At 36.9% G+C, this 25253-nt stretch overlaps 1 protein-coding gene across 2 annotated transcripts in view; it reads left to right on the top strand.

Moving 5' to 3' along the window:
* ZC3HAV1L (ZC3HAV1 like) overlaps positions 1 to 25253 on the top strand; it is a 67428-nt gene that overhangs the window by 2564 nt on the left and 39611 nt on the right. Inside the window, exons 3-4 of one of the 2 annotated variants that reach the window (XM_077144253.1) lie at positions 9960 to 10218; positions 11219 to 15114. In XM_077144253.1, coding sequence (XP_077000368.1) covers positions 9960 to 10218; positions 11219 to 11373 — 414 coding nt within the window. In that variant the 3' untranslated portion in view covers positions 11374 to 15114. Of the gene's footprint in view, positions 1 to 9959; positions 10219 to 11218; positions 15115 to 25253 lie in introns of those variants that run through there. The other variant, XM_077144310.1, reaches the window with a different exon arrangement.

Here is a 25253-nt window from a genome sequence, read left to right as displayed (position 1 = left end):
TTACTACCAGCCATTCACATTTTACAATCAGTCTGAATAGAAGTTCTGTACAGTTGAAGCATTAATCCCTCCCATTCCCTAGGCAAATTGGAGTTTATGCCTGACTCTGAATTCTGTGCTGTTATAACTGTACATTAAAGAGGACAGAACTGGGGCACCGTAGTCTTTGGGCTGGTTCTTCTATCAGTTCTGACAGTCTTCGGGTAAATACATTTCTGGGCCTCAGTCTCTGAGTGCTCTTAGTGAGTTGGTGGGGGTACCTGGGCCAAGCTGTGGTGTCCACAGCCACCTCTTTTTTGGCCTGAGAGTACTGAAACCCAGGCATTCACACTTTGTATAACTAATTTGACTAGTTATTTTTCAGTAGGTGTGTGATTCCCGGGAAAACCCTAGTGGGTTTGACTATTTAGAGGGATTTAACTTAGTTGTTTATTATCCTTTCACCAAGAGGGGTTCCAGAGACTACAGGCCAGATTTTACCTTTTGAAATGATTGGATATATTATTTCTCACTCAGCGTTCTGATTAATGTTATTTTTTTGTGAGTTCCAAAAGTAGCACATATTCATTGTAGAAAATTTCCTCTGTGATGAATATAGAGGAAAAAATAAGAATAATTCAATGTCTCAGCACCCCTAGAGAGAAATGCTGTTAATATTTTGGCATATGTCCTTTACATATTTTTCATTTACATGTGCGTGTATGCCAGTATATGGGTGTGGATGTAATTTGTTTCCATTTTTTATTAAAATTCCTTAAAAATGCCATTTTATGAGACAAAGTTTCAGTGGCTGGGAGATTTCAAATAGAGTCGAGAGGCTATCCTGGAGGTTATTCTTAAGCGTTATATAGATATCCCTTTTTATTTTATGGTGTATCGGAGTGGCTGGAGGGAAGTACCTGTAACTGTTGAGCTGTGTTCCAGTAGCTCTGATTCTTGAAGACGAGTGTATAAAAATATAACTTTTACAATGTGACTGTGGGACTGTGAAAACCTTTTGTCTGATCCTCCTTTTATCCAGGCTATTAATGGATGAGTTTAAAAATGTGGATAAAAATTAAATAAATAGTAGGGGGGACAAAGGGTAAAATAAATTGGGCAGATGGAAATACTAGCGGTCAATGAGAGGGAGGGATAAGGGGTATGGTATGTATGAGTTTTTCTTTTCTCTTTTTTCTTTTTATTTCATCTTCTGGAGTAATACAAATGTTCTAAAAAATGATAATGGTGCTGAATACACAACTATGTGATCATATTGTGAGCCATTGATTATATACATGTATGAAATGTGTATGTATAGATTTATCAATAAAAATATTTTTAAATGCCATTTTAATAGCATTTTACTGTAATTTGCTCAAGTATCTTTAAGTGCTGGATGTTTAGTTTGTTTCTAGTTTTCTATTATGTAAATAGTGCTGTAGCAAGCAGCCATGAAGGTCGTTGTGCATGTTATTTCCTTAATAAGTGGAATTGTTGGTTGGAAGGGTATGCAGAATCCCAAGCCTTTTGACATATTTTGCCAAAAAGACATTCAGAAAAAAGTGAACCAGTTAGAATCCCTTGAAACTTCCCTCAAAAGATCTCCAATAATAGACATTATCATAAGAACATTTTCAGCTAATATATTAGGTGAAAAATGGTGCTGAATTTCATTTGATTTGCTTTAGTTTTAAATTTTATCAGCCATTTATATTTTATGAGTTACCTGTTTATGCCTCTGCCTATTTTTCTAACAAGGCATTTGTCTTTTTCTGCTAATTTTTTCTAGATTTTTTAATTACATAGATCCTTTTGATCCTATTTTTTAACAGATATTTTCCCTATTTACTTTTTGGGCTTTAGATATTAGCTTTCATCACTTTAAACAACATGATTTAGGTCCAAATGTTTAGCAGGTACCCATCATAATTGCTATAATGATCAAAGTAGCATGTTTGTATTTAGCTATATACAAAAAAATGTTTTAAAACAAAGTAGTGGGAATCCCAAAAGAAAATATTACGAGAGGAGACCACTAAAGGTAGCATCTTCTAATCTAGCACCATGATTCTCTTATAGATACTTTCAAGTTGCTGAAAGAGAGGTGAGAAAAATATTGGTGAAATTGAGGGTAGTTCTTTTTTTAAAAAATATTTTTATTGAGATATCTTCACGTACATACAGTCCATCCAAAGTATACAATCAGTGGCTTACAATATCATCACATAGTGTGTATTCTTCACCATGATCATTTTTAGAACAGTTGCATCACTCCAGAAAAAGAAACAACAACAAAAAATACATCCCATACTCCTTACCTCTTCCTCTCATTGACCACTAGTATTGCAATCTACCCAACTTTTTTTTTTACCACTTATCCCCCCCTCACCATTATTTATTTATTTTTTGTCCTTATTTTTTTACTCATCTGTCAATATGCTGGATAAAGGGAGTGTCAGCCACAAGGTTTTCACAATCATACAGTTACAGCTCTACAGTTCTATACTTGTCTTCAAGGATCAATGCCACTGGAATACAGTTCAACATTTTCAGGTACTACCCTCTAGCCACTCCAATACACCACAAACTAAAAAGGGATGTCCATATAGTGCATAAGAATAACCTCCAGGGTAACCTCTCGACTCTGAAATCTCTCAGCCACTGAAACTTCATTTTGTCTCATTTCTCTCTTCCTCCTTTTGGTTAAGAAGGCTTTCTCAGTCCCTTGATGCTGAGTCAATAGAGGGCAAAAGGGAAGAAAGTCACAGGGCTGGGCATAGGAGCAGGAGCCTTTGGTTGAGATGCAGAGTATGCCCTCAAGGCAGCAGAATCAGTGTACCTAGAAAGCAGGACTGTAGTTAGTCTTAGGAGCCAAGATGTTTCTTCTTGGCACACAGCTCCTTTATTTTATTTCTTCAAGCTTTTAAGCCAGGTCTAGTATGTCGTAGTTGTGAGCCAGATACATTTCATCCATGTTGCTAAAAGTAAATCCCAGTAGCAGCTGGCACAGGTGATGGCAGGGAGGGCAAGAAGGGTGGTAGCAGCTATGAGGTTATGAGGCCAGGTCCATCAGCCACCTCTCAGAAAGTACTGTGGAACTGTTACCCGTTATTATTATGGTATTTTTTAATTTATAGAGGTTTAACATCTTTTATGATGTTGAACCTATTAATCTTTTTCTCTATGGCCTCTACCTGGGTATCTTGGGCCCATCCTTGTCTTGTCACATCAGACTACTTCATGTTCAGTGAGCAGCCCATGGGGGTTGGCTGCATTTAAGACAGGAGGACATCACTGGCTCTGTCAGCTGGGACTGAGGGAGTATGTCCTGTGCCACAAAACATGGCCACCTAGATAGCAAGGACCATGGACGAGAACGTTGATTGAGGCAAGAATGGTGCCTTGTATTACTCTTGTACAAAAATGCCTGATGAACCCTTTTCACCATTCTCCTAAACATAAATAACATCTTACTTATCTAAATAGTGCTTTAAAATATTTTGAAGGCATTGATGCTATTTCTAGATGGGTTTCAATAGGGCGGGCAGTCTCTAAAAGATGATGAAACAAACAAACATATACAATAAACAGTAAACATAAAGCAAGTCTCAAATTATTTCTCAATATATATATTTGGAACTGCTCTGGCTTCTGGTAGCTATCTCCTTTACCAGATAAGCTAGTGTCCTCTCTGGTTACTACCCTACAAACACTGTCTTCTATGACTTCTTTCTCTTTCTGAATTCAGTTTTCAAATTATTTCCTAAGCCCAATATGCTAGGGCAATGTTATCAAAGGGTGTTCTGTGGACAGTTAATTCCAAGGATTATTAATAGCTATTACTTGAAAAAAAAGGGTTTCATGGTCAAATTTGGGGTAACACTCATGTGTTTTTCTCATGCTTCCTTTTTTTTTTTTTTAATCAGAGAGATTATTACCCAACAAGCATGCATAAAATACAGGATTCCCAATATACCACACTATTATTAACACTTTGCATTTGGTGTGGTCCATTTGTTGCAGTTGAGGAAAACACATTTTTATTATTGTACTATTAACTCTAGTCCATGGTTTAATTTAGAGATTGTGTAGTACAAGTCCATGGTTTTTTTTTTGCTTTTTAACTTTAGTCTATTAGCATATATATAACCTAATAGTTACCCTTTTAACCACATACAGATATATATTTCAGTGCTATTAATTGTGTTCACAAGGTAGTGCTACCATCACCACCATCCATTACCAAAACATTTCCATCATTCCGAATAGGTACTCTGTACATCTTAAGCCTCAACCTCCCATTTCCTACTCCCACCCTGTCCCCTAGTAACCTGTATTCTGATTCTGATTGTAAATTTGCTTATTCAAATTATTTCATATCAGTGAGATCATACAATATTTGTCCTTTTGTATGTGGCTTATGTCACTCAGTGGAATGTCTTCGAGGTTCATCTGTGTTGTCACATATATCAGAACTTCATTCCTTTTTATAACTGAATAATATCCCATTATATGGTTATACCACATTTTGTTTATGCATTCATTGGTTGATGGACACTTGGGTTGCTTCCATCTTTCGGCAGTTTTGAATGATACCACTATGAACATTGGCGTGCAACTATCTGTTTGAGTCCATGCTTTCATTTCTTTTGGGTATATACCTAGATGTGGGATTGCTAGGTTGTATGGTAATTCCATGCTTACCTTTCTGAGGAACCAGCAAACTGTCTTCTACTGTGACTGCGCTATTTTACATTAAATTGAATAAGTGTTCCCTATTTCTTTGCATCGTCTTCAACACTTGTAATTTTTCTGTTATTCTGATAGTAGCTGTTCTAGCGGATGTGAAATGATATGTCTTTGTGGTTTTGATTTGCATTTCCCTGATGACTAATGATGGTAACGCTGATTTAAACAGAATTCAAATGTTTTTTACCTCAGGACTTTTCATGTCTTTAATATGTTAAAGTTTTTGTGATTCTCCAAGAAGAGAGAGTATATTGGATTTCCCAAATTTATTTGAGAACTTGTTTTTCAAGAAATGTATCTTAGAGCTGGTGTTCCATGAAGCATACTTTGGTAAAAATTATTGTAGAACAGGGTTTTCTAGATTGCCTGTATCCAGCTCTTTTGTAGATACTTAAAAAAATTATCTGCAATTCTATCTGGAATTTTAAAGATGCAGTTCTGAGAAAGTCAGGAGTGAATGGAAGCCATTTATAGAATGTGGGAAGTAAAGTTTATCTTGGACTTCATGGTAAGCAGTCATGGTAAGCACAAGTTACTGTCTGTTAAGGAAATGATACCTAACATGAGCTGAAAAATGCAAAAGCAGATGGAAAGGATATTAATATTGGACAAGTAGACTTAAAGTTGATTATCAGAGGTAAAGAGGGTTATGTGTAATGACAAAAAGATTTAATTCACCTGGAAGGTGTTTAAAGTTGTATATATTTAATAAAATAGCTTTTAAGATATACAAAGCAAAGATTGATAGAATCACAGAGAAAATGACAAATTCACTGTTTATGTGTTAGATTTCAATATACTCTTTCAATTATCGATCGCTCAAACAGACAAAACATTTTAAAGATAGAAGATTTGAACACAGTTAATACGTTTGACCTATTGGATTTGTACAGAGCTCAAACAATTCTCCTCAAGCACAAGTGGAACATTTATGTTAGAGCATAAAGCAGATATCAACAAATTTCATTTCTGTTACAGTATTTTTTATTTCCAGCATATCCTTTTGATTCTTTCTGGGAATTTCCATATCTCTGCTTAAGTTGCCATCTGTTCTTATGTGTTGTCCAATTTTTCCATTAGCGTTCTTAGCATATTAATTGTAATTCCTGGGGTCTGATAATTCCAAAACTCTGCTAATGTATGAGTCTGGTTCTGATGCTTGTTCTGTCTCTTTAGACTGTGTTATTAGCCTTTTAGTATGCTTATTATTGTTGTTAAAAGCCAGTGATGTTGTACCAGGTAAAAGGAACTTAGGCAAATAGACCCTTAGTGTGATGTTTTATTTTCTTCTAACTAGGAGTTAGGCAGAGTTTACTCTTCCTGCAGTCATTGTGTCAGAGGCTAAAATTTCTTCTGGTATCCTTGTTTATGTGTTCTCCACTGTTTTGAGGTTTCCTTCAAGTCTTCTTCTTAAATATGGTCTGAGCCTTGCAATTCTTCCCATTATAATCTCTTTTACTGGTTCCAGTGGAAAGCATCTTCTCCTGGGCTTCTGTTCCAAGTAAGCTGTGATTCAGTTTCCACCTCTCTCTCCAGTTTTCATGGGAGTGGCTTGCCCCTGTGACTTTAGTTCTCCAGTGGATTTAAGAAGAATTTGTTTTTCAGTTTGTTCAGCTTTTTCTTCTTGTTAGGAAACAAGCTCTTTACATGTTGGTGCAAAACCCCACAAATTTATAAATAATTTTTGAGTCCACTTTCTTTGACCACGATGCACTTAAGTTAGTAGTCAAACAAAATGAAATAAAAATTATATCTTCATATTTCAGGAATTAAAATACATATTAAACAACATATGAGCCAAAGAGGAACTCATAAAGGTATTAAAATTGAATTGAACAATGAAAAGCTGCATAATCAAAATTGAAGGATTAAGTAAAACAAACTTAGAAGAAGTAGAGCTTTACATGTGCCTATTAAAAAAAGGATACTGATAATTCAAATTAAGAAGTTAAAAAAAGACCCCAGCAGAATAGATCCAGAAGAAGTTTAATAAAGGAATTAATAGAGATAATGGTAGAAATTTATGATATAGAAAATAAAAATGCAGTAGGGAGAATTAAAATCGCTGAAAAATTAGTTATTTGAAAGGTCTAATAAAATATGTAAATCTGTTAAGACTGGTCATGGGAAAAAAAGCTTGAAGGGTATGGTATAAAAAATAGGAAAATGGGATAACTATAAATAGAATACGTAATAAAGATAACAAGGGACAAGTGTGTAAAATTTTGTGCTGAAAAGAATAGACTAAGCCTACTTAAAATTAGGCCTAAGAGTCACCCCCAGAGAACCTCTTTTGTTGCTCAAATGTAGCCTCTCTCTCTCTCTCTCTCTCTCTCTCTCTCTCTGCCAACATGACAAGCAAACTTCCTGCCCTCCCCCCCTCCCCCCTCTCTACGTGGGACATGACTACCAGGGGCGTAAACCTTCCCTTGCAACGTGGGACAGAAATCCTAGAATGAGCTGGGACTTAACATCAAGGGATTGAGAAAATCTTCTCGACCAAAAGGAGGAAGAGAGAAATGAGACAAAATAAGTGTCAATAGCTGAGAGATTTCAAACAGAGTCGAGAGGTTATCCTGGAGATTATTCCCACGCATTATATAGATATCACCTTTTTTATTTAAGGTATATTGGAGAGATTGGAGGAAAGTGCCTGAAAATGTAGGGTTGTGTTCCAGTAGCCATGTTTCTTGAAGATGATTGTGTAATGATACAGCTTTCGCAATGTGATTGTGTGATTGTGAAAACCTTGTGTCTGATGCTCCTTTATCTATGGTATGGACAGATGAGCAAAACATGTGGATTAAAAATAAATACATAATAGGGGGAATAAATGTTAAAATAAATTTAGTAGATTGAAATGCTAGTGATCAGTGAAAGGGAGTGGTAAGGGGTATAGAAAAAATAGGGGAAACAAAGGCTAAAATATATTGGGTAGATGGAAATACTAGCAGTCAGTGAGAGGAAGGGGTATGGGATATGGTATGTTTTTTTCATTTCTTTTTCTAAACTGATGCAAATCTTCTAAGAAATGATCATGGTGATGAATATACAACTATGTGATGATATTGTGAGTTATTGATTATATACCAAGAATGGAATGATCATATGGTAAGAATGTTTGTGTTTGTATGTTGTTATGTTTAAACAAAATTTTTTTAAATTTTATGATGATACACTTCAAAAACTTAAATGAAATGGACAAATTCCTAGAAAAATACAGCTCATCAAAACTGATTCAGAAAGAACTGCAAAGCCAGAATAGTTCTATCAATATTTTCAAAAACCAAAGCATTAGTTACAAGGCTTCTATAAAGAAAACATGAGCCTCATATAGTTTTGTGAGTTTTTTTTTTTGCATGGGCAGGCACTGGGAATCGAACCTGGGTCTTTGGCATGGCAGGTGAGAACTCTGATTGCTGAGCTGCCGTGGCCTGCCCTCATTGAGCTATACCGCATCATCAAGGAACAGATTATTCTAATTTTTGGACTAGGTCTTGGATCTGTTTTCCTTGATCTCTATATGTTTTTGTACCATTATTACATTGTTTAATTAAAATAGTTTATAATATATTTTATTATTTTTTAAAAAATATTTTTATTGATAAAACAACATACAAACACAAACATTCTTAACATACAAACATTCCATACATTGTATACAATCAGTGGCTCACAATATCATCACATAGTTGTATATTCATCTCTGTGATCATTTTTTTTTTTTTTTAAAGGTTTTATTTTTTACATGGGCAGGCACTGGGAACCGAACCGAGGTCCTCTGGCATGACAGGCAAGCATTCTTGCCTGCTGAGCCACCGTGGCCTGCCTACCATGATCATTTTTTATAACATTTCCATCACTCCAGAAAAAGAAAAAAGAAAAAGCTCATACATTCCATATCCCTTACCGCTCCCTCTCATTGATCACTATGAGCATTATATTTTAATATCCAGTAAAACAAATCTGCTTACCCATTATACTTTGTTTCATTTTGTTTGTTTGTTTAATCAATTCTCACTAGTTTCCTTTTTCAGACAAACACCAGAATCACTTACATTTCTGAAAATATTTTATAGAATTTGGGGTGGAGTTGTAAATTGCATTAAAATTATGACTTCATTTTTAAAAATTGGCATCGTACTTACAGATAGAATGCCGTCTTGTTTAAACTAGTTACATATATCCTGTATTCTACATTATGAATTTAACTAATTGCATTCCTGGAATATCATTTAATGTGTTTCTTTATCCCTTGAATTTACTGTAAATTGATAGTTAGATCTGGAGGTTTGATCGAATTTTGGTTTTATTTTGTAGTAAGAATTTTTGTGGTATACGTTGGGATGACTCTCCCAGGCTGCCTGGGACTGAGGGGTTTCCTGAAGTGTGGGACTAAAACTGGGACAGGGTATTTCCTGTTGCATCACAAGATGAAACATGTAATGTCTGGGTATCCATTTTTTTGTTTGATGTTAATACTAGTAAGTGGTTTCATAGTGAACAGCCCGATCCATAATTATTAATTTCCCTAAGAGTAGAGTTTTGGTTTGTCTGGGACAGTCTCAGTTTACTTTAGTTGTCCCGGTGTAAATATAATAGTACTTCTGTTCACCCTCAAAAAAAAATGCCCTTGTTTGGATGATAAATTATATGCTCACGCTACGTGTTGTCTGTTGATGTCCCTGGAAGCAGAGCCTGAGGTAAGGATTCACTGCATGTGATTTATCGAGGGCGGGCTCCTCAAGAAAACCCTGTAAGGGAGAGAGGGAAGGAAAAGCAACAAGCAAGGTTAAGTCTGACCTTGACTTTATTCATGGAAGACTCTGGGGCAGTAATTGCACTGCAGAGTTGTTTTAGGCTTGAGAATGTGAGGGTGGGCATACTTCTTTACCTCCTTACCAGTCAGGCACTGGCTTCAGCTTTGGGGGAGGAGAGCCGGTCAGTAGAGGGTAAGGAAGGGAGAGCTGTGAGTCATTAGCAGCCAGTTTTCACAATACTTAACAGCCGGTATGCCCCGCTGCTGTGAGTGGGAGTGGGGTAAAGAGAATCTGGGTGGGGCACTATTAGCACTATTATACTATCCATTATCTTTTCATCCAGTGATTTTTAATAGCCTTTGATGATTAGAAGATGTGATTTACTCTCCAGGTTAGCTAGAGAGGCTTTGCTTATTGGCTACAATAATGAAAATTAATATTTTGCACCTTGCCTCATTTCTGTACAAGGTCTGTTTGCTCTACAACAAAGGTGAAGCACTCTATGGTTACTGCAACCTCAAGGATAAATGCAGCAAGTTTCATGTATGCAAATCCTTCGTCAAGGGAGAGTGCAAGCTTCAGAACTGCAGACGTTCACATCAACTCATTCATGCTACAGCCCTAAAGTTGCTACAAGACCAAGGACTGAGTATTCCAAGTGTTGTTAATTTTCAGATAATCTCTGCATACAAGCATATGAAGCTACACAAGATGCTCGAAAATAAAGGTAAGAATATCAAAGGTAGACAAAGCATTATTGATATCGTTTTGAGGTTTCTTTACCATAGAGAAATAAACAATGACTGAAAGTGAATCTTGGGAGAAAACACTTCATATTGTTAATTGCTGCTTTGTCCTTTGGAAAATTTAGGATAGTCAACATTTTATGATATAGAATTGTGATTCTCACCCAAAGGAAGGAAGAGATGGGGTTTATTTTAAGCACTGCCAACTAATAGATCTGCCCAGGTGTTTAAACTGTGTAGCTCCTTGGTAAGTTGGGAGTCAAAAAGTTAGAAAGTCTTAACAGCTTGATTAAGAGAAAAAGAAGTGGGAGGTTGGCCAGTGACTAGAAAGCTAAGGATAATGCAGGAATATCTTTTTTTTATTAAGTAAAATTAAAGTTTTTCTTTTTAAATTTTCAAGTAATTTTAACCGCATGACAGAAAAATTTGGAAAATAGAAACTAGAAATAAAAATTGCATGTGATTCCACTCACCCCAACCCACAATCATTGTTATCATTTTTTTTGTAGCATCCAGATGTGGTCAAAGTATGCATTAGTTTAGTATCTTAAATTTCCACTTTATACAACATCCTAAGTATCTTCCCATGTTGCTGTATAGTCTTTCTGTCTTTTTTAAAACCTTTAAAGGTTTTCTTACATTGGGATGTTAGTGGCAGGCTTTGAGTGGGTGGTTTGAAGATAGAGCTGTAATATGTACCAGGCTTTCTCGGAAAACCTGAATGGAGGCAGATAGGGACCTTCTGCTCTACACTTTGATTTTATCTTTATCTGGTCTCTTTGAAGTATGAGATTGTGACCTCCTGTTTGCTGTTGATACTTTTTTTTTTTTCACCTAGTAGGCATAAACTCTCTAAATCCAAGGTGTTGGAAGTCTTGTCCGAAGACTGGTTATCTGGGCTCATGCTCCCAACATAAAATGAAACATAGAGTGATAAAAAGAATGTCTTGGGGAAGCTCATCCCTTTCTTCTTCTTTTTAGGTAATTCAGCTTCTTCTTCTGAGTGTCCACAGGGCCCTGAGAAACAAGGAGTACATGTAGCTGGGGCTGCAGAAGCCAATCCTCCAGCTTCTGTCCCAACTCAGTCTGCCAAGAATCCATGCCCAGGCAAACCTGAAAGGGTACCCATGAAATAAGAAGAAGCTTGTATAACTTGGTCTATAAACAAGGCTTCTCTTGAGCTTTAATTTGTAACCATTCATCGAATCATTTATTGATAATGGTCATAATAATACCTACCTCACAGGTTGTTGTGAGAATTAAGAATGATGGAAAAGGAGAAAATTTTTGATTGGGAGGATTAAACTGGGATGAGTGGTTGGAAATGAGATTGAACATTGATCAGGCAGAGAGAGCATGAAGCCTGAGTATAGATAGGGCCTTTCCAAAAGAAATCCACGAACATCCTGCTGCGTCTGCTTGCAGTCCCCCAGTACTTTTCCCTGCTCTTAAAGGAGCAGATTTCTGTTGGCATTTGTTCTGTGATCTAGTCATTGTCTTTCTCTATGCCCATGTACACACTTTACATTGTGATAAACATAGTATGTGCACACTTTTATACTGTTTTTTTAACTTAATGTTCCATAAGCATCTTTCTATTTTTGCTCACATTTATCATACATGATCCTTTTTATGCACAGATACATTTCATCAAGTTAATATATCATATCATAGTTTAACTGTCTCCCTCACTCTGGACTATTTAGATTCTTTTGAGGAAATTTTTAATGTAACTGTTTTCTTAAAATCATTACCATATTGAATTTTCAAGTTTCCCTTTACTTTTACTTAGTTTGTAGGTCCTGAATGATACCGTCTTTTAATTTGCATTTCTTTAAATGTGTGTGAGTGAATCTTTTTCTGTGTTTCTGTATGCCTTTATTTTGTGCATTTTTTAATGTGTCCTTTTATTATTGGGGACCTTTTCTGTACTGATATGGGATGGCCCTTAATTAGGCCCCATAATTTTCAAAAAGGATGTCATCAACCATGCTGTGCTCATATGATAGCCAATTTTTGTAGATCTGTCCTTAGCCAAACTGTAGACTGTATGACCTTTGGGTTGTCACCAGAGATCACTACCTCAATTTATCTATTTTCTGTCTCTCAATGATCTTTTACCAAAAACTCAGTTACAGTAGTTTGAAGGACAGTATGGTTCATCCATTATTCTAAGTTGTCTCCATTCTTGCACGGATCAGGATGGACTATCAGAAACCTATATACCTCGCTCACCTGTGTCTTTTACATTCATTAAGAAGTACCACAAAGAAGCAGCTTTATGAAATCCTTTCCTGTGTTTGTTGGAGTACTGTTCCCAAATGTCAGTATGTAGAGTGGTGTTTTAAAAATTGTAACTGTCCTGCAATGACATAATAGTTGAGAAATAGGGGCAATGTAGTAAATTTTTAATAAGGCTAAATGTCTGTAATTTAGAGAAATGCTTATTATGAAATGCTATCTTTTTACTTGGGGGAAGGGGTGCAAAAATGTCCTTTTCTAAAAGAAATTGCAGAGTTTTCTCCTAATGGACAATAATAGTCATGTAACTTAAGTTAATTTTTTCATATTGGTTGTCAACAACGGTATTTCTACGTTTATTTGTTTTTTTTAGTTCTCATTTCTCCCTGGTGCTAATTAAAAAACTTTTGTTTTTTTTACATTTTGTTATTTATATTTTATCATTTATATTTTTGTTGTAAATCATCTTAATCCTTCATGGAAGTAGTGTAGTATATAAATACATATATTTTGATATTGGGAAACTTGGTAGACTTTTATATTATTGTGTTTCTTTTAATATATAATTATGCTTTTATATATGAATTTATTGGCCCTCTGTAATCTGTTTTTCAATATTTTGTTCAATTTTATAATATCCCATTTTAATCTTAGTTCTGTTGTTATTCATTCTGTAAAAATATAACCATACCTTTCTTTCTCATATTTTCTTTTGATCATTCACCTGTTAGAGAGTTATCATCACTCTAGAGTTGGGGAGTTTTCTTTGATCCCCTGGTGTTCATTGGGGTTTATGAGGTAAAGCTGCATATTTATAGGCTCTACAAATTCAGCATATGCTAAATCAAATTATTAACTTTCCTTCAGAAGTATTCCTCCTTTCATTTCCTTATTTTTGAGAGTCACCACCATCCAGCTAAAAATACTGAAAAATTTTATACTTTTCGTTCACCATGTCCCCTGTATCCAGTTGTTATCCAGTGTTGGACATTTTTTTTCTCCTCAAAAATCTCTCAAATTTTTAACCTTACCTGCTTCTTCCTTTCCAGCCCTCCATCCACACTGCCTTGTTTCAAACCCTCATCATCTCTTGCATTTATTCCACAGAGGCATAATTTAGTCATTTTCAGGTTAAGTTCTTTGCAGGTTTTAGGTGCCAAGTGAGCCCCCTATCCCCACTTCAATGATGGCATCCCCATTTAGATTTTTTATATAATAGGCTTTTGTGGATTTACTTGATCTGCCTGACACCAGGCTCCTCCCTGTGCCTTCCGTCTCCTGCTGCCAAGCTGATCTTTTGACATGCAAACCTAACCATATTCCTTCTCTCTGCTTAAAACCTTCGTTGCCTCCCCATCATGTAGAATAGAAGCTATAAACTCAAATGCCTACAGGGACCAGAAGGTAAGTTGAATGAATGAAGTGGGCTGGATGTAAGAGAAATTAAAGAAGGGAGAAAAGTCCTGTGGAAAATTGTAGAGAACAAATCCAATCTAAAGGGAACAGCTGGCAAGCCACAGTGGCTGAGCAGGCACACTTCTCGCCTGCCATGCCCGAGACTCAGGTTCAGTTCCCATGCAAGAAAAAAAAAAGCCGTTCCATTTCTCTCATTTCTGGCATATTGCATTCTGGCAGCTTGCAAACTAAAACAGACACCTTTATGTGCAAAAAAAATAAAAAATAAAAAAAATTGGAGAAGTAGGGATGTAGAACCTGGGTTCGATTCCCGGTGCCTGCCTATGCAAATAAATAAATAAATAAATTCTAAAAAATGGAGAAAAAGGGAGCAGCTGCCTCATTTCCATCTGGGAATTTGGGTCCAGATTTTTATGAGAAATTGTCTGATTTTTAAATATTGATTTTTAATTGGCTTTTAAAAAAATGGTAAACCTACTTGCAATTTCTGGAATGTGACATTTTATCTCATGACTCTCTATATTTGTAAATGGTATTCCATCTTTAATAAGTGCTCTTCCTTCTTCCTTCTCTTGCCTCAAAACCTATAGGTTTAGCTGGGAAGCCAAAGAAATGTCATTCTTCTTACAGTTCTAGCGTAGCACTTACCACATTACATTGCATCGGTTTGTGTTTTTATTTCCTTGACTTTGAGCAGAAACATTATATATTCTTTTGGGTAGCTCCTAACTACTTGATAGTGTTTAATAAGTATTCTTTACCATGTAATAAATTGAACTCTGTGTTTCTTTGAGCCAGAATTATATTGGCCTCCATTATTCTTTTTTTAATATTCAAAAAATCTTTTTTTCTAAACGTGTTTTATAATGTAAACTTTTTTGGTGCTTTGATTTGAATTGTGCTTGGCCTATAAGTTAACTCTTTAAGACTTGCCTTGTTTATGATACTAATTCTTTTCACCGGGGAATTAAGTTTCTCCATTATTGATGTGTGTGTCTCTTGATTTCTTTTATTATAATTTGTTCTTGTTTTTGTCTGTCTTGTGTATCACTTATTACATTAGTTCATTCTTTTATGTATTTTAGATATGCATTGCTACTCAGTATGGTAATTGTTACTATTAGAATGCTATTCATTTAAAAAATATTTATCTTTTGGTGACTTGTCATTGTTTTAACAATTATAGATGGCCTATTTGTTTCTTCTAAATATAAAATCATAGCTGCAAAAATATTTCTTGTGTCTTTCTTATTTTGTTTTTGTATTAAATAAAATTATGAAAAGCTATTTTTAAATTTTTTGTTCATTGAATTTTAATTATTGATTTAAAAAATATTGTTAAAGGACAAATACTGTATGGTCCCACTGATGTGAACCGACATTCGAGAATGAACTTGGAATATGTCATTGGTAACAGAGACCAGCAGGAGTTAGAAACAGGGTAAGATAATGGGTAATTGGAGCTGAAGGGATACAGACTGTGCAACAGGACTAGATACAAAAACTCAAAAATGGACAGCACAATAATACCTAATTGTAAAGTAATCATGTTAAAACACTGAATGAAGCTGCATCTGAGCTATAGGTTTTTTTTTTGTTTGTCTGTTTGTTTGTTTGTTTGTCTTTTTTTTTCTTTTTCCTTTCCTTTTTTTTACTATTATTATTTTTATTTTTTCTCTGTATTAACATTCTATATCTTTTCCTGTTGTTTTGCTAGTTCTTTTCCTAAATCGATGCAAATGTACTAAGAAATGATGATCATGCATCTATGTGATGATGTTAAGAATTACTGATTGCATATGTAGAATGGAATGATTTCTAAATGTTGTGTTAATTTCTTTTTTTCTTTAATTAATAAAAAAAAAAGTTACAGAGATATGGCAGGATCCAACTATAATAGGCTGTCCACAAGAAACTCCACACAAAAAGACACAAATAGGTTGTAAGTTAAAAGGTTGAAAAATATATATATAAAAAAAATATATTGTTTATTATAATAAGGAAGCTAGCATCTTCTATTCTTGTTCATTGAGGGATTTTAGTACAAGTTCTTATCTTTTGATATAATCATATAATTTTTATTTAAACCCTCTAATATTACTCTTCATATTGATGGTTTTCATGATATTAAAACATCTTTAAATTCCTAAGATAAACCCTACTTGATTATGACATGTATTCTTCTAGTGTATTTTTTTCCTATTTGCTAACTTTTATTTTAGATTTAATGTATCTATATAGTCATAAATAAAATTCATTTGTATTTTATGTGTATATGAAATAATTTCCCTTTTTTATTGCTATCTGTGAAAAGTTTTGTTCTAACTACTGTTTTAGAGTTTTTGTAAATTGATTTGTAATGTTTTTATTTTTAAAATAATTTATTATTGTATTTTGGAACTATTCTCCATTTTGTTATTTAGAAATATTTTTTCCAAAATAATATTTTTGGAAGCTATAATAATAATGTTATTGTAGAAAATTTGGAGAACACAGGAACATTTTAAGAAGGAAGTATTAATCACCCATACCACTGTGGAGAGATAATCAGTTAATATTTTTAAGATTTTTTTCCCCAGTTTTTTTCATATACGTATTCTTAAATATTGAGGACATACTATAATTACAATTTCATACTATCCTGGTTGGGATTGATACTGTTTTGTAAGCATTTTTATACATAATTGAGAACATTAAAAGCTGTTATAGTTGATAGCTACATTATTTTTATATATTATTTATTTAATCGTAATCCTATTATTGGATATTTATTGTTTGAAACATTTTAGTCCATAAATATTTTTCTGTATTTCTGATTATTTTCTTGGAATAAATTTTCAAAGCGAATATTCTGTGCCAAAAGACACAAATATTTTAAAGACTCAAAGTGTACTCCAAAATTGTCTCCAAGAGTGACTGTACTAGTTTGCATTCATCGTCAGCATGGGAGTTGTCTATCTTGGTACTCCTTCAATGGTATGTGTTATAGAGCATATTCTGATGAAAGGATACTTTTGTTTCCAAGGGGTTCATCTGGGTAGATATTTAGAAAACTATATTTGTATTAATTTCTTGTGCTGGTTTGAAAGGGTATATGCCCCCTAAGAAAAGCCATGTTTTAATATGGATCCCATTTCTTAAAGGTAGAATAGTCTCTATTCAATGCTGTGTATTTGGGACTGTGATGGGATCATCTCCCTGGTTGATGAGATTTAGTTAAGAACGGTTGTTAAACTGGATTAGGGGATGACATGTCTCCACCCATCTGAGTGGGTCTTGATTAGTTTCTGAAGTCCTATAAAAGAGGAAACATTTTGGAGAATGAGAGACTCAGAGAGAGCAGAGAATGCTGCAGCACCACGAAGCAGAGAGTCCACCAGCCAGCGACCTTTGGAGATGAAGAAGGGAAATGCCTCCCGGGGAGCTTCATGAAACCAGAAGCCAGGAGAGTAAGCTAGCAGATGACGCCGTGTCTGCCATGTGCCCTTCCAGCCGAGAGAGAAGCCCTGACTGCGTTCGCCATGTGCCTTTCCAGATGAGAGAGAAACCCTGAACTTCATCGGCCTTCTTGAACCAAGGTATCTTTCCCCGGATGCTTTTGATTGGACATTTCTATAGACTTGTTTTAATTGGGACATTTTCTCAGCCTTAGATCTGTAAACTAGCAACTCATTAAATTCCCCTTGTTAAAAGCCATTCCGTTTCTGGTATATTGCATTCCGGCAGCTAGCAAACTAGAACAGATTTTGGTACCGGAGAGTGGGGTGCTGCTGCTGCAGTTTGCAAATACCAAACATGTTGGAACGGCTTTTTAATTGGATAAGGGGAAGATTCTGGAGGAGTTGTGAGAAGCTTGATAGAGAAGGCCTAGAATGCTTTGGAGAGACTGTTGGGAGAAATGTGGACTCTAAAGATATCTCTGATGAGGCCCTAGACAGAAATGAAGCACGTGTTATTGTAGACTGGAAGGAAAGTGAGCCTTGTTTTAAAATGGCAGATAATCTGGCAAAATTGACTCGTGGCTTTGGCTGGAAGGCAGATTGTAAAAGCCATGAACTTGTATATTTAGCAGAAGAGATCTCCAAATTAAGTGTTGAAAGTGCAGCCTGGTTTCTCCTCACAGCTTATAGTGAAATGCGAAAGGAAAGAGATAAGCTAAGAACTGAACTCTTGAGTAAAAAGAAACTAGAAATTGAGGTCCTGGAAAATTCTGGGCCTACAGAAAGGGAGACTCCAGAGTATAGTGCCCTGAGTGTGGATTTAACCAAATGTGGAACCAGCCAGCCATTTCAGAGAAAGTCAGGATCGGACATGGAGTTATCCAGAAAGGATTTGTGGAAACTCCTTATGTCTGATGGGCATGATCCAAGGTTACTGCATAGAAAGCCAACGAGAGTGCTGTGGGACCTGTATAAACAGAGCCGCTGCCAGTCTGGACTGGGGGGTTCAGAGAAGGGACACATTGGAGGAAAAATAAGTTCAGAGGCAAAACCATGGAGGCTGAAGTCTGAAGTCAAGAAGCCTCGGGCCAGGAGAGTGGACCCACCCAAGCCCATGGAGAGGGTGAGTTGCCCCAAAGGCAGAGAATGGGCCTTCCACCTCGTTGCAGTGGGAGAGTCATGCCGCCTCAGGTCTTGGAGAGAGTGAAGCACGTTCCTTGTGGTTTGGGGAGAGCCTGGCTGCCACCACATGGAGGGGTTGAGCGTGTGCCCCGGAGATGGCAGAGAGCCCAGGTGCGGCCCCAATGCTTGGAGAGGGTGGAGCCGAGAGAAAGGTGGTCTCCCCAATATCCCCCAAGGTTGCATTCAGAGAGAGGCAGGCGTAGGCATTTGGAAAGGGTGGGACTGCCACTTTCTAAAGCCCTGAGGATAAATGAGTCTCAGACTTTGAAATCTAATGGACTTTGCCCTGCGGGTTTTTGAAACTGTGTGGGTCCAGTGACCCCTGTGTTCCTTCCTCCCTATGGAAATGTGTCTGTGTATCCTGTGAATGTTCCTTCTTTGTATGTTGGCAGCAAATAACTTGTTATGAGTTTTCAAAGGTCTAGAGCAAATGGAGAGAATTTTGCCTTAGGATTGACCACGCCTGTAACTGATTTGATGAGATTTTATACTGTCTCTAATTTGATACTTTGTTTGTATTGCTACTGAAAGGTTTAAGGATATCTGATATTGTTATGAAATTAATGTATTTTGTATATGGGAAAAACATGTCTTTTTTAGGGGCCAGAGGGTGGAATGTGCTGGTTTGAAAGGGTATATGCCCCCTAAGAAAAGCCATGTTTTAATATGGATCCCATTTCTTAAAGGTAGAATAGTCTCTATTCAATGCTGTGTATTTGGGACTGTGATGGGATCATCTCCCTGGTTGATGAGATTTAGTTAAGAACGGTTGTTAAACTGGATTAGGGGATGACATGTCTCCACCCATCTGAGTGGGTCTTGATTAGTTTCTGAAGTCCTATAAAAGAGGAAACATTTTGGAGAATGAGAGACTCAGAGAGAGCAGAGAATGCTGCAGCACCACGAAGCAGAGAGTCCACCAGCCAGCGACCTTTGGAGATGAAGAAGGGAAATGCCTCCCGGGGAGCTTCATGAAACCAGAAGCCAGGAGAGTAAGCTAGCAGATGACGCCGTGTCTGCCATGTGCCCTTCCAGCCGAGAGAGAAGCCCTGACTGCGTTCGCCATGTGCCTTTCCAGATGAGAGAGAAACCCTGAACTTCATCGGCCTTCTTGAACCAAGGTATCTTTCCCCGGATGCTTTTGATTGGACATTTCTATAGACTTGTTTTAATTGGGACATTTTCTCAGCCTTAGATCTGTAAACTAGCAACTCATTAAATTCCCCTTGTTAAAAGCCATTCCGTTTCTGGTATATTGCATTCCGGCAGCTAGCAAACTAGAACATTTCTCCTTATTCTTAATTTCTGCACATCAAAGACTTTATTGTAATCTATTTCTTATGCAATAACATTGAATTATATGCAATTTCTGATGTTTTATCTTTTTTTGAGATTTCCTTTTTGCTTTACATTTATATGCTTAGGTTTTGGTGAACTACTCATGCATTCATCTTATAGAGACACTGTTTTAACCTCATGGTGCCTCCTAGGAGTTCATTCCCGGATATTTATCTTGGTTCCAGGTAATTTTTCATTTAACATGAAAGAGATACTGCTTCCCTTCAGCACATATAACAAGCTCTCAGTTTAATGAAGAAGCATTTGCTAACCTGAGTGTACTGAACCTGCTTTCAAGATTTGGAGTAGCTGCTCTGGCCAAAAAAATTTGGACATGTCTTAGATAAAACTTTCCTTTGGCACACATTTTTCTACTGAAATCAACCCTGTAACTAGGGGTAGATGCTCTCAGAAAGCAGTTGATCCTGGCTTTTACTTATTTGATCTCTTGGCTCCACATGTTATGTATCCACCTCTGGTCTCCGGGGTTGGGTATCATGACATCTGAATCTTTGTTGAATGGTGTCTGGCTTGGCTTCCTTTAGTCCTCACATCTCTAGTCTTAAGCCCGAAAGCCCACTCAGTCCCATTTCTTACATCTAACTATAGCCCTACCCTATCAGGTAAGATATGTATAACAGAGAAATCAAATATTTTGCCAATTGCTTGTATTCCTAGGCTCTCCATCAGTGACCTGATTACTGAGAGATTTCCTGCACCTGAGAACAAGGCACACTGATGGGAGAGTGCTGGGCTTCATGGGAAAATAGCTCTGTTGCTGTCTGGCTGGTGGGGCTAGAGCAGAGACTTCTCTGGCAGAGTAGCCCACCATCCTTTCCTTCCCCTCCCGTTAAGATTCTGAAGTGAGCCCAACAAGCATCCAGACCTTTCCAAGTTAGAGGTACGGGAGCCACCAGGGCTGATAGCATATTATAGAGATGTATCATCAAGACAGGTTAGGTTATGCTGCAGTAACAAACAACCCCTGAATCTCATGGCTTACTACAACAAAGATTAATTTCATACTTGTGTTACAAGTCCATTATGGTTAATTTCAGCTCTGTTCCATGTAATTTTCACTTTGAGGCCAAGGTGTATACATAGCAACCCCCATTTGGACCATTATTGGTATCATGGTAGTTTAATCACAAAAGTTTAAAAACTTTTGAGTTTAAACCACTCACATCATCAAAAGTCCTGTTTACAAGTGGGTTTGTATCCACAGGACCAGGAGTTGGAACCTGAACACGGCTTTTGTGGGGAATATGGTTCAATCCCCAACAGCATCCTTTCCTTAGCTGCAGAACTCGATCTCTGAGTTTACTACAAAAATAAATAAATAAAAAGAATAAAAAGTAAAAAAGAATCACCAAATTATCCCATCTCCCCCATTGTTTGTTTATTTTTTTTTCTTACTCATCTGTTCATCAACAGTTTCAGGTATTTCCCTCTAGCAACTCCAATACACCAAAATTTGAAAAGAGATATCTATATACTGCATAAGAATAACCTCCAGAATGACTTCACTTTATTTGAAATCTCTCAGCCACTGGAACTTTATTTTGTTTCATTTCTCTCCCTCTTTTGGTCAAGAAGTCTTTCTCAATCCCACATTGCCAGGGCCAGGCTCATTCCCCAGGAGTCATGTCCCACATTGCCAGGGAGATTTAACATCTCTGGAGTCATGTGCCATGTAGGGGGGAGGGCAGTGAGTTCACCTGCCAAGTTGGCTGAGAGAGGCCACATCTGAGCAACAAAAAGGTTGTCTGGGGTGACTCTTAGGCGTAATCATAAGTAGGCTTGGCTTTGCCTTTGCAGGAATGATTTTCATAAGGACAAGCCCCAAGATCGTGAGCCAGGCCTATCAAATAGGCAGTCCCCAATGCTTGTGAAAATAGCAGGAATTCCCCAGATGGGGAAGTTTGGTATTCCCACCTTTTCCCCCCAGTCCTTCAAGGAGACTTTGCAAATAGTTTTTTTTTCAAATGGTTTTTAATCTTCTGCCCTGGTTATTCTGGGATGTACTGGGACATCACACCAACCTATACAAACCAACAAGGTATCGCTCCCTATCATGGTTCCAGGTAATTATGGTATTTGAATAGGCTGACCATACAAATTAAATTGGGTAGTGTACTATCAGATATATAAATTCTGCACCAAAAAAACATCTCTTCCTTTGGTCTCACATGGAATTTAAAGTTTGGAAATACTCAATATCATCCTTTATTCTTTAGTCTGATTTACCTTAGTTCTATCCAGGTCAGTTTCATTCATATCTCTAATTGAAGCCTGATTACCTTTTCAGTGTTTTTTTTATTTTATGTTTCCTAAGGCTAATTTATTGATATGCTTGTTAAGCAAACCACCTGTAATATGGATGTAAATGGAGTAAGGTGACACTTCTGCTTAGTAAATTCTACAAGTTCCTGGGCAGGTTCTACCAATCTCTCTTATCTGTGATAATGTTTGCTGAAATGTGATTTTGCAAAAGTAATCCCATAGACAGATGCTCAGGGAAACTTTACCACCAGTGAAACTCTTAGGCCAAAAAATACTTAGCTACACATAACACATTTATACACCGTGAATTAAAATGGAGCCAGTATTAGGGCTTCTGAAAGGACCAGAGCAGGAAAGATTATTCAAACAGAAGATCCTCATCTTTCTCTTCAGCCAAAAGATTAGCAGGCTCCATTAAGCCCCAACTGCTCTCTGCTTCTCAAAGTCCTTCTCGGATTTTTCTTTGATAATCTTTTTCTTCTCCAATATTTTCTTTAACCTATAGAACTCTTCTTGCTCTCTCTCATCCAGCTCTGTGATGATAAATGCAAGGGTACATTCAATCTGAGGCCCCAAATGCCCACTCTCGACCCTCTTTCTATCTCCTGATAACCTGTGTTCTTAACTTCGGCTCTCAAAGTTCACTCATTAATATTAGTTCATGTTAGTGAGACTATACAGTATTTGTCCTTTTGTGTCTGGCTGATTTCACTCAGCATAATATCCTCAAGATTCATCCTCATTGTTACGTGCTTCATGACTTTATTCTGTCTTACAGCTGTGTAATATTCCATTATGTATATACCACAGTTTGTTCAGCTACTCATCTGTTGATGGACATTTGGGCTGTTTCCATCTCTTGCAATCATGAATAATGCTGCTGTAAACATTGGTGTGAAAATGTCTGTTTGTGTCCTTGCCTTCAGTTCCTCTGAATATATATCTAGTAGTGGGATTGTGGATCATATGGCAAATTCTACATTTAGCTTCCTGAAACAGGCACACTGTCTTCCAGAGCAGTTGCACCATTTTACCTTCCCACCAATAGTAGGTAAGTGTGCTTCTTTCTCCACATCTCTAGCACTTGTAGTTTTCTGTTCTTTAATAATGGCATTCTAGTAGCTGTGAGATGATATTTCACTGTGGGTTTTTTTTTTTTTTTTTTTTGGCATGGGCAGGCTCCAGGAATTGAACCCAGGTCTTTGGCATGGCAGGTGAGAATTCTGCCACTCAGCCACCGTTGCACTGCCCCTCACTGTGGTTTTGATTTGCATTTCCCTAATGGCCAGTAAGGTTGAACATCTTTTCATATGTTTTTGAACCATTTGTATTTCCTCTTCTGAAAAGTGTCTATCCATGTCTTTTACCCATTTTTTAACTGGGTTGTTTGTCTTTTTGTTAAAATAGTAAAATCTCTGTATATATTCTGGATATTAAACCCTTATCTGATATGTGGTTTCCAAATATTGTCTCCCACTGAGTAGACTGCCTTTTTACTTTCCTGACAAAGTCCTTTGATGCACAGAAGTGTTTAATTTTGAGGATATCCCATTTATCTATTTCTTTTTTCTTTGCTCACGGTTTGGGTGTAAAATCTAGGAAACCACTTCCTATCACAAGATCTATAAGATATTTCCCTACATTTTCTTCAAAAAGTTTTATGGTCCTAGTTCGAATGTTTAGGTCTTTGATTCATTTTGAGTTAAATTTATTTTATAAGGTATGAGTTAGGGGTCCTTTTTCATTCTTTTGGTTATGGATATCCAGTTCTCCAAACACTGTTTGTTGAAGAGGCTACTCTGTCCCAGTTGAATTGGCTTGACTGCTTTATCAAAGATAATTGTCCCCAGAGACTCAGAGTTAGAGCTCTGAAGCTATGAAAGTCAGCATTACCTCAATCAGCAACTGTTAAGCTGAAAAAGTGATAAGACTTCATCTAGAGATATTAATGAAGCTGATCTGGATAGGACTAAGGTGAATCAGAATACTGAGTAAAGGATGATGTACTGGTTTGAAAGGAATTTGTACCCTAGAAAAGCCATGTTTTAATCCTAATCCATTTTGTAGATCTTTTAATCCCTATTCAGTACTGTAGATTGGAAACTTGATTGGGTTATCTCCACAGAGATATGATTCACCCAATTGTGGGTGTTAACCTCTGATTAGAGGGAGATATGACTCCACCCATTTCAGGTGGGTCTTGATTACTTTACTGGAATCCTTTAAAAGAGAAAACGGTTTGGGGAGAGCCATACGACAGAGCCACAAGAACCATGAGAGCCCACCCAGCCAGAGACCTTTGGAGATGAAGAGGGAAAACATCCCCAGGGAGCTTCATGAAACAAGAAGCATGGAGAGAAAGCTAGCAGATGTTACCATGTTCACTATGTGCCTTTCCAGTTGAGAGAGAAACCCTGAACTTCACTGGCCTTTCTTGAGTGAAGGTAATCTCTTGTTGGTGTCATAATTTGGACATTTTTATAGACTTGCACAGCCTTAAAACTGAAAACTTGCAACTTAATAAATTCCCCTTTTTAAAAGCCACTCCATTTCTGGTATTTTGCATTCTGGCAGCTAGTAAACTAGAACAGATAATATGGCCCATATTTTCAAACTTCAACCAAAGGGAGAGATGTTTATTTGGTACAAAATTTATGTTTTGAGTAGCATATTATCTAATTTAACTTGTATGGTCAGTTTACTTGAACAGCATAATTACATGGAATCTTGAATAGGACTTGAGATTTTGTTGATTTGTATAGTAGGTTAATGTGATGCCCCGATATATCCCAGAGTAATTTGAGCAGAGAATAGAAAAGTATTTGCAGAGTCCCCTTGGGGGGCTGTGGAGAAAGAAGGAAATGTTCAGCTTCTTCGTCTGGAGAATTCCTGATATTCTCACAAGCAGAGGGGACAACTAATTCAATAGGCTGAGCCCTCAGTCTTGGGACCCATCCCTATGAAGTTTATTCCTGCAAAGGAGGAATAAGTAGGAAAGTGGGCCTAAGAGTCACCCCCAGAGAACCTGTTTTGTTGCTCAGATGTGGCCTCTCTCTCTAAGCCAACTTGGTAGGTGAACTCACTGCCCTCCCTCCTACATGAGACATAACCCTAGA

This window comes from Tamandua tetradactyla, chromosome 1 (genome assembly GCF_023851605.1).
Source record: "Tamandua tetradactyla isolate mTamTet1 chromosome 1, mTamTet1.pri, whole genome shotgun sequence".
NCBI classification, from domain to species: Eukaryota; Metazoa; Chordata; class Mammalia; order Pilosa; family Myrmecophagidae; genus Tamandua; species Tamandua tetradactyla.
This window is presented reverse-complemented; position numbering and strand designations above follow the sequence as displayed.